We start from the raw sequence: 20,044 nt of genomic DNA on the forward strand, positions 1-20,044 counted from the left end.
TGTGAGTTGGAGGTGGTTGGAGCTAAACTATGCAGAGCTAAGCTGAGAATTGAGAAATGAGACCATTGGTTTAGGGCAGGGGTGTCCAAACTCCATCCTGGAATGGCGGGTGTCCTGCAAAGTTTACTTCAATCCCCAATTAGAGCTCTTTCTAGGTATACTAGAAGCTTCCAGGCAGATGTGTTGAAGGAAGTTGGAACTAAACTGTGCAGCACACTGGCCCTCCAGGACTGAGTTTGGACGCCCCTGCTTTGGGGTAAAAAGAAGTTTGAAATCTGCAATTTAGTCTGATTGAACATCTTCAGGGTTCACGTTTTTTATCTTGGACTGAGCAGTGAATGGAATAAACGGAAAAACCACGAAGGACCAATGCTAGTTCAGAGGTGTTCACCAGCAAAATCACACTTTTATGAAGTTTTAGGCTTCCTCAGCCTCTGGAAACAAGCACTATATTATCTTTGTTTTGGCCTTACTTTGAAATGTCACTCCAGATTTTCAATATATTAAGGATTTAGGTTTAAAATATTCAAGGTTCAGATCCTTTTCTCTCAAAAATGTATTGCATTTTTCTGCAAGAAACTTTGCATTTACTGGAACGAGTGTCCAAAGTTAGTTCTGAGTTAAAGGCAAATCACTGAAATATACTGTTTACTCCATTTCGCTCAATCAGATGATTCAAATGTAAGAAATGTAACATAATGCTTATGTTTATTAACTTTTCAGCCAGAACTAGATTCTGTTTCCCCATATTTTGTTTCCCCCAACTAGAGGTGTGATTCTTGCTTTGGACGCCCCTCAAATATTACGTTCCAATGTACAGTATGGCTGGGAGTGGGAGTAAAAAGCTAACTAAAAACGAATCATATGAAATGAATAAAGTTGGGTGAAATCCCTCCAATCCTCAGCCATAGAAATGCAAGACAACCAGGAGATTGGTCTAATTCCATACTTTGCTGTTGTTTCCATCAAAAAAGATTGTGAATCTAGATCACGAATTGGACTAAACATTAAATCTTTGACATTGAAATTAAAGAAACTCAGTATTGTCCCTGTTTACCAGAAGAGAACTTCATAACTAATAGCCTACCGTTCATATTTTGCTCTTATTAACTGATGTTGACAATTTTAACTCAAATTAAGTTGCTACGTTTCAAAAGTATGCGGTAAATTATGTAGTGAAGCTTTTAACTATTCGGTACAACTATATATATCATGGAAAACTGCTACCAAACTAAAATACAAAAGATAATGGGTATGATTTAGTTAATGCTAACACAGCCCTATTTAGATAACGTTACTACAGCATTCACTCAATAAAACTCCTCGCAGGTCATATGAAAATTAGGCGATTGTTATCTATAGCAGTGTTTCCCAACCCTGTTCCTGAAGGCACACCAACAGTCCACATTTTCAACCTCTCCCTAATCAAACACACCTGAATCAACTTATCATAACATCAGAAGAGACTCCAACACCTGAAGTTAATGGGTCAGATAAGAGAAACACCGAAAATATGTACTGTTAGTGTGCCTCCAGGAATAGGGTTGGGAAACACTGATCCATAGTATCTATATATAGATATATAAGTCACATCTATATCCTGAGAGAAAATGTTTCCGCTAAAGCTAATCAACTTGTTGTGTCTGCAATATTTGTGTCGCGGCCCCTTTAAGATGTTGCTCCGTCATGACGGCGGTGACGTTGAGCGCATAGTTTGTGTGTGAGATCCTGAAACGATGATGATGTGTGAAGCTCATCTTCGGTGATCCTCGAGAAATCTCCAGCGGAACTCAGCTTCAATCACGGTTGAATGTTTCCCGGTGGAATGTCAACATTCTGGGCTTGATTATATGGTTGTTTGTGTTGGTTTTCGGATCCAACACAGGGCCGGTGATGGTCGCGCATCAAGCCGGGGAGAGAGACCGAGGAGCGGCTGAGATTTCTGCGCTCCTTCGGTGAGTCTTCTGGAAGTACATTACACAAACTGATTGCTTTTTACAGCTTATAATGCATTGCAATTAGATCCAGGTGTAAATTCGTTGTGTAGTCTATTTATTATTATACATTGTGATGTCTTCATATGGTTTATGTCAGGGGTTTAAGGTTTAAATCTGATTAATGATATTTAAATGTAACAAATAAACTGCAATCAACTGTGATGAAGCTACATTATAACTTTCGGCAAACATTCAGTGTTTACTGTGTGATGTGTAGTCATATGTGTCATTTTTATATATAATTAAATATATATATGACACATGGCTACAGATCACATATTAAATATTGAATGTTAACCGTAAGTTACAATGTAGTTTCATTACACTTGATTACAGTTTTTTATGTTATGTTATACATGTACATTAAAAATATATTTCTGTTGTGAAGAATTGTTTAAATAGTAGCAACTATTGTTTATATATAGATCTGTTATCTGTTCATATATTTTGTAGCATGGGTTTTTCTGTCATGCGTTTATAGTCTGTTTTTTTGGTAAACATTCAGTGTTTACTGTGTGATGTGTTGTCATGTGCCATTTATTTATATATATATATATATATATATATATATATATATATATATATATATATATATATATATATATATATATATATATATATATATATATATTATATGACGCATATGACTACAGATCACATATTAAATATTGAATGTTTACCTTAAGTTACAATGTAGTTTCATTACGCTTGATTATAGTTTTTTTTTTTTTATGTTATACATGTAAATTAAAATATATTTCTGTTGTGAAGAATTGTTTATATAGTAGCAACTATTGTTTATATACTGATCTGTTGTTTGTTAAGATATTTTGTCGCATGGGTTTTCCGTCATGTGTTTACAGTCTGTTTTTTTTTTATTGGGATTATGAATGTGTGTCTTTGTGTTTGCAGTTCAGAGCTGATTCCTGGTGTGCAAACTCATCAGTACGGAGTACACGACACACACCGTAAGATAATCAGCTGTGGATAAAACGCCCTCCAGATGAGCAGCAGAAGATCATGGCTTCAGCTGAACAACTAGGTAATGATGATGTTTGTGTTACAGCTCAGATGACACTGAACTTTATATATTTTCAGCTATGGAAATGTAAACGTTTTCTGTTTATCTGGGGTTTGAGTAAAATGTTAATATTCGTTTTATTCTACAAAGGTCTGATTGCATTTCTTGTTAATTTAAAGAAAATATCATGTCTCTTTGAGCATTTTATTTTCAGAAAATGACAATTGGGCATAACAACTGATTTTTAATAGATGTTTGCATGTACTACAGTCTTTATTTTACCAGGAAAAAAGCACATTAAGATTAAAAATCTAATTTACAAGAGCGTCCTGGCCAAGGTTTAGCAGTGTACAGTTCATGTGGGTTTAAGAAAAATAAAACATAACATTATTAATCTGTCAAAACGCTCTTAAAATGATAATTAAAACTAGACAGAACATCTACAGGCCAATGTCTCAAATTTTACATCATTTAAAATCATTTATTTTAAGTATCTAGTGAAACCAACTCTTTAAATAGAAGTTTACACATAATAAAATAATGTATAAGTGTATACACACAAGCGCACACCCACACACACACACACACACACACACACACCAATAAACAATTTTTCAAGAAACTTTCTTATACAATACAACACATCTGAAAACACAGTCATGTTAAGAAAAAATAATGTGGCCAATAATTGTCTTAAATAAAGCAGAAAAGTTAGGTGGCATGGTGGCTCAGTGGTTAGCACAGCAAGAAGATCACTGGTTCAAATCCCGGCTGGGCCAGTTGGCTATTCTGTGTGGAGTTTGCATGTTCTCCCGTTTTTGCCTGGGTTTCCTCCGGGTGCTTCGGTTTCCCCCACAGTCCAAAGACATGCTCCTATAGGTGAACTGGGTAAACTAAATTCGCTGTAATGCATGAGTCTGTGTGTGAATGAGTGTGTATGGGTGTTTCCCAGTACTGGGATGCAGCTGGAAGGGCATCAGCTGCATAAAACAACCTCTGAAAAAGAGTCTAAGCCAAAGGAAAATGAATGAATGAATGAAAACTCAAAGGTCCACATTTTAATTTGTATTTTATTTCCCCTCACTTTCCTTTTGAATCCTAAAAGAGTTTTCAGTATAGAAAAAAGGAAATTAAATGTACAAAACAAACAGAAATTATTGTGGCATTTACTATAATCTGCAAGCCTAAATAATTTTTTTACAATGAAAACCCAAAATCCTGTCATCATTTACTTCTCATCAACTTGTTTCAAATCTGTTTGAGTTTCTTTCTTCTGTTGAACTCAAAGAAATATATTTAGAAGAATGCTTGAAACCGGTAACCATCGACTTCCACAGTATTTGTTTTTCCTACTATGTAAGTCAATGGTTACAGGTTTTCAGCTTTCTTCAGAATATCTTCTTTAGTGTTCAACAGAAGAAAAAAATCACTTGACTGCCCTGTAGGGCAGTGTTTCCCAACCCTGTTCCTGAAGGCACACCAACAGTACACATTTTCAATGTCTCCCTAATCAAACACACCTGAATCACCTAATTAGAACATAAGAAGAGACTCCAAAACCTGAAGTCAATTAGTCAGGGAGTAAGGGAGACATCCAAAATATGTACTGTTGGTGTGCCTCCAGGAAAAGGGTTGGGAAACACTGCTGTAGGACATTATTAGCTCTTCCTGTGGTTTGTGCTTGGCATTGTTTTGATAAATGGTCTGAAACAGACACTTTTCCTCTTGAGGCTGACTGTAGTAGACACTGTTTTGACTGTTCAGGTGTTTCTTATGATCTGAATGAAGCTGCTTATTTATTTTAAAGGGATAGTTCACCCGAAAAATGCAGATTCTGCTATCATTTACTCATCTTTTACTTATTCTAAACGTATTAGAGTTTCCTTCTTCTGTTGAGTTCATAAGAAGATAATTTGAAGAATGCTGATTGCTGGCCCCCATTGTAAATAGGCAGCTTTTTTCCAACGTTTTCTGAATCTTTTGTTTGTTCAACGGAGGACGTCCCAGAAATCTTTGAGTCTTTTTATTTATTTGTGTAAATATATATTTGTTCAGTCTTTCTAATAATTTCAGCAATATTACTGATAATATACAAATGTTTATATGAGTTATGTACAATACAGCTTGTAAAGTCATCTTTTAGTAGATGTATATTATATGAGAGACTTGCTTTGTTTACCAAATAAATGGATTTTATTGGATTTGCATTGTAAACCTTAAATGTTAAAGTTAGTTTTTTTGGGGGTTTTAGTTACTATAATTCCACATAAATCCACTGATTTTTATTTATTAATTTTTTTACAAATTTTGTGCAAAAAAGCTAATAATGTCCACATGAGAGAGAATAAATGATGAGGTCATTTTCATTTTTTGGGTGAACTATCCTTTTTTAATCAAGTTTCATTTTTATTAGGCCAACAATGTGTCATAACAATGCGATTGATAAATCTGTAATTTTTTAACCTGACATGTATCAGACATGGAGGTGATGACGCCGCTGATGGAGGAAGCAGGAGGTGAAGATGAAGATGAGAATGTAGATGGGGATGAAGATTCTAAGCATCTTCCTCAAGGCATCACGTGAGTCTCTCCTGACGTCTGACACATCACAGCTGCTTGCCCAGTTTAAAGTAGGAAAAATATGCAATATGTCGAGAACGGTATTTCTTACAATATGACTAACTTTTTAAATTAAAATGCAATTCATTTAAATAAAATGCAAAATACACTCATGCTATTTTTAATAAAAAACTTCATCGGCAATTTTTAAAAAGAATAGTTTAAAAGTGTGCACATCAATCTCAACTGGGTCTCCAAATTTATGCAAATATATAAGAAAAGACAACAAAACCAATATATATTAACATTCATATAGATCAGCAGTTTGTAAAAATCACTTATGTAATCCTCATACTAAAATAAACAGGTTATAGGTCATATAAAAAAAAACAAAGTCAAGATGCAAACATTTAGACTTTAAAACTGCAAATAACACTGGAAAAGGCTGAAAACTTTAGTGGAAATTCAGATTTTTATTGGCTGCTGTCATTTTCTTTGCGCATTTACACTTATGGCTGTGATGTTGCTTTGAAAATTCTTTTTAAACCAGAAGAACGAATCAAATGCCAGAACGAAAGCAAAAATAACCAATTATCACTCAGTTGTGAAATTTAGATGTCCTAATAGTGTTTTTAAAAAATGTGTTTTAGAGTTTAATGACCCTTTAATTGATTAAATAATGATAATTTTCCAATATATTGTGCAGCCCTAGCAGTTTTAAGTAAATGCTCATAAGGTTTGTTTGCAAAAAAGTTCATCTGCAAAAAAAAAAAAAAAAATTGCATATATGAACACCAAACATGGCGGTTCATTCTGCTGTGGCGACCCTTGATTAATAAAGGGACTAAGCTGAAAAGAAAATGAATGAATTAATAAATACCATACATTTCTAGAGATAGTTCAGCCTAAATTGACAATTCTGTCACCATTTACTCACCCTTCACTTCTTTTAAACCTATTCGACTTTCTTTCTTCTGTTAAACATAAAAGAAGATATTTTGAAGAATGCTGAAAACTTGTAACCATTGACTTTCATTGTAGGAAAAACATATAGTATGAAAGTCAATGGTTAAAGGTTTTCAGCATACTTCAAAAAATGTATAGATTTAAAAAACGTGCACATCAATCTCAGCAGTGTGTGGGTCTCAATTTTACGCAAATGTACATGACATGGCGACAAATCCAATATATATTAACATTCATATACAGTTGAAGTCAGAATTATTAGCCCCTCTTTTTAAAATATTTTCCAAATGATGTTTAACAGAGCAAGTAAATTTTCACAGCATGTCTGATGATATATTTTCTTCTGGAGAAAGTTTCATGTTTTATTTTGGCTAGGATAAAAGCAGTTTAACATTTTTTATGAACTATTTTAAGGTCAAAATTATTCGCCCCTTTAAGCTAATTTTGTTTTTGATAATCTACAGAACAAACCATCATTATACAATAGCTTGCCTAATTACCCTAACCTGCCTAGTTAACCTAATAACCTAGTTAAGCCTTTACATGTCACTTTAAGCTGTATAGAAGTGTCTTGAAAAATATTCTATTCTAAATATTCTATTATAAGGGGGGCTAATAGTTCTGACTTTAACTGTATATCAGCAGTTTGTACAAAATCATTTATGTAATCCTCATACCAAAATTATCAGATAATCGATCATATTTTTTGGAGCTAAATAAATAAATAAATAAAAAAACAAAGTCAAGATGCAAACATTTAGACCTTAAAACACTGACTGACTGAAAACCTCAGCGGAAATTCTGATATATATATATATATATATATATATATATATATATATATATATATATATATATATTTTTGGCTGTCGTCATTTTCCTCTCTCGTCTCCCAGTATTTATTTTCAGCTCTAAGTTGACCTAACAGCACTTACTGTAGAAGTGGAGATAAAGATAGTAAAGCCCGCATCTGATTGGTCACATTCATATAAACAATCTATGCATGCAGCACACCAATGCTTTGCGCACTTACCTCCTCATGGTCGGGGTGTTGCTTCAAAAATCCATTTTAAACCAAAAGAACTAATTAAATGTCAGAACGAATGCAAAAATAACCAATTATCAGTTGATAGTGAAATGTAGGTGTCCTAATAGTGTTTTCTTACCAACGTGCCACACATGTATATCTGTCAATATCTCAAAAATGTGTTCTAGGGTTTAATGACCCTTTAATTTGTTGCACTTCTCTGCGATATTGCATGTACTATTATTGCGATAATGATATTTTTCTGATATATTGTGCAGCCCTAGAAGATTTACGTATCAGGTTTGTTTGCATGAAGTTAATCTGTAACAAAAAGCAACGTGTATATATGAACGCCATACATTTAAAGAGACCCAAAATGACCATTCTGTCACCATCTACTCGCCTTTCATCTACGTTCTTCTGTTAGACATAAAAGAAGATATTTTGAAGAATGTTGGAAACCATTGATTTCCATATTATTTATTTTTCCTACTTTGGAAGTCAATGGTTACAGGTTTTCATCATTCTTCAAAATATCTCCTTTTGTGCTCAGATGAAGAAACTCATAAATGTTTGGAACCACTTGAGGGAGAGTAAATACCGAGTACATTTATTGGGTAAATTATCCATTTAGTTCATGTTGTAATCTTCTGACGTCTGAAGTAACATCACTGTGGATTTGTTTTCTGTGTTTCAGGTTTACTCAAACCCTGCTGCATCTTTTAAAAGGGAATATCGGCACAGGGTTGCTCGGGCTTCCTCTAGCAGTGAAGAATGCTGGGATAGTGGTATGTATCAATAAACAAGGTCAAGGTTAACATCAGCATTCCTTCTTATAATCCAAAGCAAATTACACATGCTTTCAAAGTTGCAAAATGAAATTGGATATTTGAATAATGGCTAAATTATCTATAAACATGACTCCTTTCAATGTGTTCGAGAGAAAAAAATAATCACCTCTTCTTGGAAAGCTGACGACACACAACAAACACTATTCCATTATCTTGTGTTCAGAATACTGATGTTTAGAAACACGCATGTCTAGACACTTTTTCCAAGTGAATGTTTTTCCTGAATGATATTAGTTCAGAGATTTCAGAATCATCTTTTATCATTCCAGAAACAACATATGAAATGGTGTTTATTGAGTTCTGTCTGCTTGGTAGTCCAAGTGTCCAGAGTAATTATTCATTAAGGCAAAATCTTGGTGTTTATTTGCTGTACATGAAGATTGTTTTGGGAAGTACAGTTTAAAGCAGAAGTTTACATACACTGTATAAAAAGGCACATAACCATTTAAAGAAGTCAGATGTTAATGCGACTAAACCTTTTCTCTTTTAGGTAGGGTAGTATTATCAAATTAGTTTCTGTTATGCTGAATAGCAGAATAATGAGAGATCTTTTTGAGAAATTGTTATAACTTTTCTTGAAAGTCAAGTTTACACACAATAAGATTATTACGCCTCTGAAAAAGTCAAGGTTTTGGAAGTTTCTGATTGGCTAATTGACAACATTTGAGTTAATTGGAGGCACAACTGTAGAATAGTATTTAAGGAAAACCTCAAACACACTGCTTCCCTGTGTGACAACATGGGAAAATCAACAAGCCAGAATCAACAAAAAAGCCAGATTACTATTAGCTAAATTACACTGGGGAAAAAGACTAGTTTTTGGAGACATGTCCTGTGGTGTGATGGAACTAAGATTGAACTGTTTGGCCATAATGATCAGTGTTACATTTAGAGGACAAAGGGGAAAGCTTACAAGCCTAGGAACACCATCCCAACTGTGAAGTATGGGGGCGGCAGCATCATGTTGTGGGGCTGTTTTGCTGCAGGAGGGACTGGTCCACTTCACAGCACAGATGGCATCATGAAGAAAGAACATTATGTAGAAATACTGAAGCAACATCTCAAGACATCAGACAGGAAATTAGAACTTGGCCACAAATGGGTCTTCCAAACAGACCATGACCCTAAGCATACTGCCAAATTAGTGAAAATGTGCTTTAAGGACAACAGAGTGAATGTTTTGAGTGGCCATCACAAAGCCCTGATCTCAATCCTATTGAAAATTTGTGGGAAGAGTTGAAAAAGCTTGTGCAAGCAAGAAAATCTGACTCAGTTACACCAATTCTGTCAGGAGGAATGGGCCAAAATTATAGCAAAAACTATTGTGAGAAGCTTGTGGAAGGATACGCAAAACATTTGACCAAAGTTATAAAGTTTAAAAGCAAAGCTAAAAAAATACCAAGGTAATGTGTGTAAACTTTTCACTGTCTAGAAATTAATAAAAAAATTCTCTCTTTATTCTGGCATTTGGCAAATGTAAATCATTTAGGTAATCCTAACGGCCCTAAAATAGTAAACGTTTAGCATGATTTAACACCAGACATTAAAAAAATGGTTATGTTCCTTTTTTTAGAGTGTCTGTAAACTTCTGGTTTCAACTGTAACTGAAAATGTGCGCACAATTAAGTATAGCTACTGATACAGAATCTGAAAACAACTAGTTTTATGTCCAGCAGAGTTGTTAGTGTATAACAGAAATAGATTTTTAATCTATTTTAACAATTATTTATTTAATTATTCCATTCTACAGCTTGATTTACTTTCTCTGAAACCATTTGAGAGTTTCATGTCTTTGTTTTGCAGCATGAGAGCGTCGTGTGCACGTCACTCCCAATATGCACCCGCACACCACGGTCTCTATTAGAAATAACAAACTTGCATGCGCAAAAGACAAGCTATGTGAACGGCCCTTAGTTAATAGCCTCATCTTAGTTAATCCAGTGTGTGTGTATTAGCCTCACTGTACAAGCTTGGAATGTTAAACTAGCGCACAGTTTAAGTTGTAGCAGTTTTGTTCCGTGCAGAAATGCGGTTTTGAGAAGTTTTTACGATTAATTAACCGTGACGGATTAGCATGATTAATAGTGAATCCGGGTTATTGGTTGCATCCCTATGTCAGGCTGAAATGTCCACCCTGGTTTCTTCATCCTTCATCCTCCTGCTAATGTAGATGTTGGACTGAAGCAGCTAATATTAATTCACAATAATGAAGGGCAGATGGTTGCTGAATAATTATTGAGAGATTTCAGCTGCTGTCTGGGCTTTCACTGCCTTTCTACAGCTCCCTTTCTTCATGTGTTCAATACTTTTTCCCGGTATCATTTCATTTTATTACACATAACTTCATTTGTAAACTAATTAGATTTGACATCCGGGGAAAATTTCAAGTCAACGGCACCTTTAGAAATATGTTTTCTGAGAAAAATGGTGACGTGCTTTTATTTTCCATGCTGTGTCTAATTAAAAAACAAAACACAAATACATAGCTTAAACAAAACACACATATATAGTCAATCAATTACTGATTAAAAATTATTGAAATGATAATAAATGGTAGTTGCTCAGTTTATATTGAAATAATGCTAATCCTTGAGGGGAATGTTAAATGTGCAGTATATGTTGTTTGCTAAAAATGCAATTGCAGCTTTATTGCCTCTATATTAGTTAGTTTTGCCATCATATCCTGATGCTGACTGTTTAAAGTGAGTTTAAAAACCGGTCAGTCAGGTTTACAGACTGAAACCGTACAGTATAGAGGCTGTATTGTGTGCTCATGGCTAGATTGCTGTGGGTTTGTAACAGCATTAGTCCACAAACTTTACTGCCATCATAAAGACCTGTACAGTATGAAAGCAAAGTTCACAGTGAGTCAGAAAGCGAGCGATAAGACTTTACTGCTGTAGAAGATGTTAACTTTGGTCATTAAAAACAATATTTGCTTTTAAAACTGTTTGTTTGTTTTGGGTTGGCATTAAAGGGATACTAACCCAAAAATTAAACATTTATTTACTTTTAAAGTGGTTCCGAACTATTATGAGTTTCTTTTTAATGTTGAACACACAAAAAAAAAAGATATTTTGAAAAATGTTGGAAATCGTGTGTAACATTCTTCAAAATATCTTCTTTTGTGTTAAACAGACAAAAAAAACTGAAACGGGTTTGGAACAAGTTGATGGTGAATAAATAATGACTGAATTTTACTTTTTGTAGGGAACTATCCCTTTAAATGAAATTTTCAGTGATCTTATATTTCGTATTGTACTGAATAATCAAGTGAAACGGCATCTGGAATATAAAAAATGTAGGACAGGTCTTGATCATTAAGGAATTGATTGGATGGTCATGGTCTGCTATTGGTGGATTTCGTGTGATTGACTGGTTGATTCCACCATTGTGACGTCATATATAAATATATAACATGTCATAGTAGATGGAGAGAAGGTTATTATGATTAAAGAATTAAACTGTGTGTGTACAAAATGCATAACTGATAGTAGATACAGCAATATTCCATGAATCTGACATTTTGATTTTCATAATGTCTTGAAAACACATTTCAGTGACCGTGATTGTGTTTTTTTTTTCCTCCTTCCAGCTTGGTCCGGTTAGTCTGGTTCTGATGGGTGTGGTGTGTGTTCACTGCATGCACATCCTAGTCAACTGCAGCCATCAGCTGAGTGAGCGGTAAGAATACACCAATCACATTTCAGCTGCATAAGACACACACAGGCCATGTCCACTTGAACATATTTTCATTTACAAACACTGAGATGACGTTTAAGAAACAAAAACGAATCTTTTTGAAAAAGCTGTCCAAAGTGGATACATGGGACGGTGGAAATGGAGGCTTTTGGAAACAATGATGCATTTTAGTCATGTGACCAATTCAGCTAACATGGTGGATGACATTGTAAAGCAGATGTTTTTGATGCTGTCTGTTTTGACTAGTACATAGCAATAGTACTTCATATTGCCTGTCTTCATTGGACACACAATATTTTCTGAAAGAACTGAAAACGATAGTGTGCACATGCAACGTTTTTAGATGCAAATGTCATTTTCAAATTGATCTAGATGAGTGTAGATGTAGGCTTTAAAGGTGAAGGTGTAGGTAAAAGGAAAGAGAAGTGATTTGATCTGAAAACAAGGTATTTGAGAGCTGAACTGCTGTAGGTGTAGCATGTTTAACTGAATCTGGTTTATGTAAGAAAGGTGGTGAATTAGGTTTGGATGTCACTCGTGCTGTTGTCACATCTGGGTCTCCATCAACCTGTGTTAATATAAATTTTGAAGTATCACATTGAGAAATGAGTGATGGAAATAATAAATTGTCAACAAAAGACCCTTAATTTGCAGCCCCTTGCCCCCAAAAGGAAAATTCTGTCATCATTTACTCACTCTTAAGTTGTTTTAAACTTGAAATGTGGATAAGAGTTGCTGGTCTCCACTGACTTGCTATCAGCTGCCAACAACTCTTGTCTTGTCGTCCCAGTTGTAAGAGCAACAAATAATAACTTGACTTCTAGTCGATCATTTGGAAACGTGTGAGAAGGTAGATTTTTCTGATCAATCATCTGTTGAGCTGCATCCCAATCATCATAAATACTGCAGAAGACCTAATGGAACCCGCATGGACCCAAGATTCTTACAGAAATCAGTCAAGTTTGGTTGAAAAGTCTGAAGTTTGACTGAAAAGTCATGATTTGGGGTTACATTCAGTACGGAGGCATGCAAGAGATCTGCAGAGTGGATGGCAGCATCAACAGCCTGAGGTATCAAGACATTTGTTCTGCCCTTTACATTACAAACTACAGGAGAGGGCAAATTCTTCAGCAGGATAGCGCTCCTTCTCATTCTTCAGCCTCTACTTCAAAGTTCCTGAAAGCAAAGAAGGTCAAGGTGCTCCAGGATTGGCCAGCCCAGTCACCAGACATGAACATTATTGAGCATGTCTGGGGTAAGCTGAAGGAGGAGGCATTGAAGATGAATCCAAAGAATCTTGATGAACTCTGGGAGTCCTGCAAGAACTCTTTCTTTGCCATTCCAGATGACATTATTAATAAGTGATTTGAGTCATTGCAGAGATGTATGGATGCAGTCCTCCAAGCTCATGGGAGTCATACACAATATTCATTCTTTTTCCACTGCACCATGACTTTGGTGGTCTTCCACATCATTATATATTTGCGAGTGCGTGCGCGAGCGATAATTTGAAAAATGTTGGAAACCTATAATAACCACTGACATCCATAGTAATAAAAACAAATACTGTTGAAGTCAACAGTTTTTAATATTTTTCAAAAAAATCATCAACAGAACAAACCTCAAACTGGCTTGGAACAAGTCAAGGATGAGTAAACCATGACAGAATTTTCATTTTTGGGTGAAATACTTCTATAACCTCTTAAGGCTCAAGGTGTTTTATTACATGCATTTTTTATTTCTCTTTTCTATTTGGGCTTATTGGAACCTAATTAGAATAAAAACCTAAGTATCATCTTTTGATACGATGTACTTTTAGAGAAAAATGATGTTCATATATGTGGACTCGTGGTCCGAATTTTCATAAAACACTTTTTCCTGAATTTTTTTTAATGCATATATAACAGAATTCTTTCTTTTTAACTTGCTTTGACTATCAGAGAGTAAAAACAACATTTTTTTTCCCATTTTGGACAGTTAAAAATAATGTTTGGGACATTTCATATGCTGCAAAACAGTTGCAGGATGACACTGTATGTCTGTAACAAAATATAAAACATTCAGAGTATTTTAAATAGCTACTTAAGAGCTAAAATGTGCTGTCCACATATGTGGACACAAGCTCTAGCAGATTAATGAAAAATGACAGCATGTCCGCCATAAAAACTCTGCATATCACACACTCCTACCCACACAAATACAATCAGTCTCCATCATGCTTACCTTGTTTACTGTTGGTTACTAGGTTACCAATACTACATGCAGCCACTCTAAAAACTTGTCTTTGACCTAATTTGCATTTGGGATTTATTTATTTTTTTTATCTTTTGCAACTTTTATAAAGATTCTCTTCACATTAGTATGGAAATTCAGATATTAAGCCTATATTAATGTTAGTGACTTAGGTTTGAGTCATTTTAAGTTATTTTAATGCCATCGAGGTACTAGTGGAGAATAATGTTGTTATATTTTGCGTGTTAATCTGAGTTTAAAGTAATTTAGTTGTATGTTACTCTGTTTTTTGTTGTTGTTGATTCAAATAATTTTATAAATGAATTAGTTGTTATAGTAATCAACATTTTAAATGGATCACTAGAATGAAGACAAGTTCAATCACTTTAGGACAACTTTGATGAAAGGTGATGTTTTCGTATACACCACATTTTTAGTATGCAAAATGTTTCAACATACCAAAAAGGTTTTCGTATGGTTTGTGTTTATGCAAGTGAGACAAGTGTGGTGCTAATCAACAAGAGGAGACACCAATGAAGGTCCATACACCATACTAATCAGGCAATACAACTGTTTATTGCTGGTACACACAGCTGATATCAATTATCACAATAATAGTCAATAATCATGAATCATCCTCATGAACATCATTAACTGAAATACAACAAAAATGCATAAAAGGCTTATAATGCGGAAAAAAGATGAGTAAAAAGGATTACATGAATAAAAGACAGATAATGAAACCCTAAGCAATTTGATGTAACTATAGATAACCACAGAGGTGCCATCATTTTTCCTCTTCAAAGACTGTGGAGCCCGTTGCAGTCACATTTGAAACCCAACACGTGTCTGAGAATGCCTGACGATGTGCACTTATCCCACGGCTGAGCTTCCAATGTTTCAGCAAGAAACCCTCACCATTATAGTCAAAGTTTGGGGCCAAAGGTCAGCCTATTAGGTAAGAGAGAAGAGTTGATCAGGCCCGCTCTTTCTCTCAACTAGGTTCACATTATTTCTGATTCACAAATTTGAGGTTTGTAATGTCAGCATTATTATTATAGCTACAATATTCTACTTCTTGAAATTTGGAGAAAGTTAACCTTAAGGTCATGAGACCCTTCACTGGTCATTTAGTCATGCTTGAGGGTCAGTGTTTTACCTCCTGAAATTTGGAAACGGGTGAAGGTAACCTTAAGGTCATGAGACCCTTCTCCGGTCACTTGGTCATGCTTGAGGGTCAGTATTTTACTTCCTGAAATTTGGAAATGGCTGAAGGTAACCTTAAGGTCATGAGACCCTTCTATGATCATTTGGTCATGCTTGAGGGTCAGTAGCTTACCTCCTGACATTTGGAGAAAGGTGTGAAGTTAACATTGGGGTCATGAGACCCTTGTCTAGTCATTTGGTCATGTTTGAGGGTCAGTATTTTACCTCCTGACATTTGGAGAAAGTGAACCTTAAGGTCATAAGACCCTTCTCCGGTCACTTGGTCACATTTGAGGGTCAGTATTTTACCTCCTGACATTTGGAGAAAGTGAACCTTAAGGTCATGAGACCCTTCTCCGGTCACTTGATCACATTTGAGGGTCAGTATTTTACCTCCTGAAATTGGAGAAAGATGTGAAGTTAACCTTAAGGTCATGAGACGCTTCTTTGGTCATTTGGTTATGCTTGAGGGTCAGTATTTTACCTCCTGACAATTGGAGAAAGGTGTGAAGTTAACCTTGGGGTCATGAGACCCTTCTCTGGTCATTTGGTCATGTTTGAGGGTCAGTATTTTACCTCCTGAAATTTAGAGAAAGGTATGAAGTTAACCTTAAGGTCATGAGACCCTTCTCTGGTCATTTGGTCATGTTTGAGGGTCAGTATTTTACCTCCTGAAATTTAGAGAAAGGTATGAAGTTAACCTTAAGGTCATGAGACCCTTCTCTGGTCATTTGGTCATGTTTGAGGGTCAGTATTTTACCTCCTGAAATTTAGAGAAAGGTATGAAGGTAACCTTAAGGTCATGAGACCCTTCTCTGGTCGTTCGTTGGGTGAACAGGGGAAATAAAACCCATTTCTGAGTATCCACTTCAAATTTTGACTACTTAACCCTTGTTTGAGCTTCGCACACAATTATTGTTATGTCTGCTGAAGCTCTTTTACCCAAAATATTTACTTAATACTTAGCACTTCTTAATTTCGGGGGTTACGTTGATCTTTTTAATTTAAAACTGTTTTATTATTAGCTTTATCATCTTGCAAACCCATTTTGGGAAGCCCTGCATTGACCTGCTTCCCATTCCTTCTTTTTCCTTCCAAAGAACTTTCAGTAATTCTTATCTTTACCAGGTTAATAGACAGAAATAATCCTCCCAAATTCTCATTTACCCTAAAGCAGGTGTTCATCTAAAGAGCAAACCGACAGCTGGCCGACATCAGGCCATCATCAGCTTGGGTTTAGTGGTTTGTTTCACACCGTCAGTACTACCGAGAGCCTGCTGGGGGGTTTTTGTATGCATGTCGAGTCTCCGTCGCTGAGAGAGAGATCGCTCTGATTGGCTCGTCCTGTGAACGAGAATAAAAACAAAAGTGATGAAATCGAGCAGAGAATTTTAGACACCACACAGACAGAAGGCTGCTCTAATGTTCTGCCGTATTACCTGATCATTTCAATCTGTGAATATTTTTTATAATAACAGCAGCCATCTGGAATGAAGGTGATCTACATGATTGATATTCTGAATAGGAAGCGGCGGCTGCTTTGTTTATGGGTCATACATCTGCACTCCTAGTTTCAGTTTGCTGTTGGATTGATTATTATAGTGAAACTAAACCTGGATTGTCGAATGTGATGTCTTCACGTTTGATGGCTCCGCATGATCTGTTTGATGACCGAAGTGAACAAAGAAATGCTGCTAATGAACGCCCACAGTGTGCTGTAATAGTATTGAAAGTCAGGATTGTAATGTTTATATCCATGCTCGATCTCAGACGCTCCAAGACAGTGATTCATCTTTTCCAAAGCATTCAAATATTGATGTATGTGATGCAGCAATGCGTCATATGACTAAACAGTCATTCATATATTTTTCTTTGGCTTAGTCCCTTATTTATTAGGGGTCGCCAAAGCGGAATGAACCAGCGACCTTCTTGCTGTGAGGTGACTGTTGTTGAGCCCTCAAAAGTGGACACGTAATTTGTAAAGTTTTATATCTTTCTGTTGTATTCATATGTGAATAGAAATATGTATACATTATCTCCAAAATAAATAAGAAAGAAAGCCATCTGAGGCATCGACAGAGCTGTATTGAGTACTCTTTTGCACGCAAATACTGTACATGCATCTAAACACGCATGATAACCAAGTCAATGGAAAAGTGGTTGTTCCTTGCACCGCCTGGTAGCTATTGCGTAAATACTGCGTGTGACAAGTTGCAGTACTGCGCATGAAGAAACGCGCATTCTCAGTAGCCATATCTGTAAATGTCACTGTTGAAGGTCAGTTCAGTTTATTTAATGTAATGTGTGTGTGTGTGGAAGTGCCATGGGATTTTTAAAATTCATTGAGAGTCAGGACCTCAGCTTAACGTCTCATCTGAAAGATGGCGCTCACTGACAGTAGTGTCCCCTTCATTATACTGGGGCATTAGGACCACATGTTAATCTCACTAACAGCACTTCCAACAGCAACCTAGTTTTCCCATGTGGTCGCCCATCCAGGTACTGACCAGACTCAGCCCTGCTTGGCTTCAGTGAGTAACCGGTCTTGGGCTGCAGGGTGATATGGCTGTGACATTTAAGATCAGTGCAGTGCAATGCAAATGCTTAAGGACAATCCACTAAAGACCAAATCTACAGACTATACCTTCTAGTTGGCCAGTGGCTGGAGTGTTTGTGGTGTGTTCAATCACTTATATTTTAGCCCAGATGTGCACAACATGAAGCGACAGCACAGTCGGCTTTCATTGCAAGAGTTCTGTTTGGTTGGTTTAGTGTGTCTGGGCTTCAAAGGGAAGACTGCACAGTTCAGGTGACCAAATGTGACTTTGGATGACTTTGGTCCCCTGTTGGATCACAAGTGAACCCCCCCCCCACTCAGTTCTAAACATACAATTGATCCTGTTGCAGATTGAGAACTAAACCTCAGTTCCCATTCAACAAAGCTAATGTTCATGTGGCGAGACTTTGTTTGCGGCGCTCTGACCACAAGCTTCAAGCAAGCATTCCCAATAGGAAAACGCATCTCATTAGATATTCAGATAAACATGTATTGTTTGTGAAACTATCCTCAAAGCTGATTCGTTGTTTCTAAGTGGTTTGAAGTAAGCACACATTCTGTATTCTGAACGCAGCACTTGCTAGCATGTGGACTTTCCTGCAGTCTGGATATCTGTGTATGCGTTCTCGGTGTACAAACGGTTGCTGCTTGCACGCATTCGCTCTTCAAAGGCGATCAAAGGCCTGTCCCTGGGGTCTGAGAGCAGGAAAGGCAGACCACTGCATCAGTCATATGTGGGCAGGCTGATTTTACAGTGTGTGCCGGGGTTAGACTGAAGACTTGTCATCCTCATCTTCATCAGTGTGCTGTCATGGGTTTGCCAAAGCTACTGCAATTAGCATATATTATCAACTACAGAGACTGAAATACAGTAGAAGTCTGAGTTATTAGCCCTCCTGAATTATTAGTCCCCCTGTATATTTCTGTATAATAATTTCTGTACATCCAGAAGGTTGTCATCGCAGAATAAAGCCAACAGGCTTATTATTTGTGTAAGTCTAAAAGGCTTTATTCTGCAAAAACAACCATCCTGGATGTACTTTATCCCGCTTATTTAACAGCTACTTGCCACAAAACATAACAATTAGACACAAAACATTTTTCTGAGCTGTAATAGTTTATTAATTCTGTAATTAAACGTGAACCTGACAGAAACGAAAACAGCTGATGGAGTATACACTAACCTGTGCATTATTCACACACAAGATGGCGCAAAACAATCAAAAACTCAAAGCTGACAGAAATGAAAACAGCTAAAGGAGTATACACTAACCTGAGACACAAGATGGCGCCAATATACACTAACCTGCACATTATTCAGACACAAGATGGCACCAAACAGTCAAAAACATATGCTGCGTCCCAATTCGCATACTTATACTACACCCTAAAAGTATGTACTTTTTTTGTGAAGGAAAAGTACACACTTTTGAGTGTGTAACAGAAGAGTATGCAAGCTTTTGGGACATACTACTTCCTCGTTAACAGATCGTTGTGTTGCTTAGTTACAAGCCCTGTCAATCATCCACACATCATCCACATTTCATATTTAATTTCCTACCTTATTGGAGAAGCAGCAGCAGGTTAATCTGCCATTCATGAGTCTTTCATGCAGAGAAATCTCCTCAGGTGTTTGGATAATTCTGCATTCAGACGTTAATGTCCAAACACGTCTTTTATATAAGTTCAGTATTGTCGTTGCAGATGAAATATAACACAGAAAACGCGATTAAAACATGTTCCAGTGGGCTAGATATTAATTAAGTCATACAAACATCTTTACCGAAGCCTCTCTACTTGACGGTTGGTCTCGCGCATCCATCATGTTTGTAGTTGTTTACACTTTTTACCCGTGTTTGTTGTTCTAAATCGAATTCACGTCCTACGCGCAACGTATTGTGGGCAATAGGGGTGTCAAAATTAATT

General features: G+C 36.2%; 1 protein-coding gene across 1 annotated transcript in view; it reads left to right on the forward strand.

Annotated features, from left to right (window-relative positions):
• Positions 1-1,578: 1,578 nt before the first annotated feature.
• slc36a4 (solute carrier family 36 member 4) overlaps positions 1,579-20,044 on the forward strand; it is a 55,631-nt gene continuing 37,165 nt past the window's right edge. Inside the window, exons 1-5 of the mRNA XM_056473611.1 lie at positions 1,579-1,955; positions 2,910-3,039; positions 5,496-5,598; positions 8,268-8,358; positions 12,017-12,105. Coding sequence (XP_056329586.1) covers positions 3,018-3,039; positions 5,496-5,598; positions 8,268-8,358; positions 12,017-12,105 — 305 coding nt within the window. The 5' untranslated portion in view covers positions 1,579-1,955; positions 2,910-3,017. The remainder of the gene's footprint in view (positions 1,956-2,909; positions 3,040-5,495; positions 5,599-8,267; positions 8,359-12,016; positions 12,106-20,044) is intronic.

The sequence above is a fragment of the Danio aesculapii genome, chromosome 15, assembly GCF_903798145.1.
Source record: "Danio aesculapii chromosome 15, fDanAes4.1, whole genome shotgun sequence".
NCBI lineage: Eukaryota > Metazoa > Chordata > Actinopteri > Cypriniformes > Danionidae > Danio > Danio aesculapii.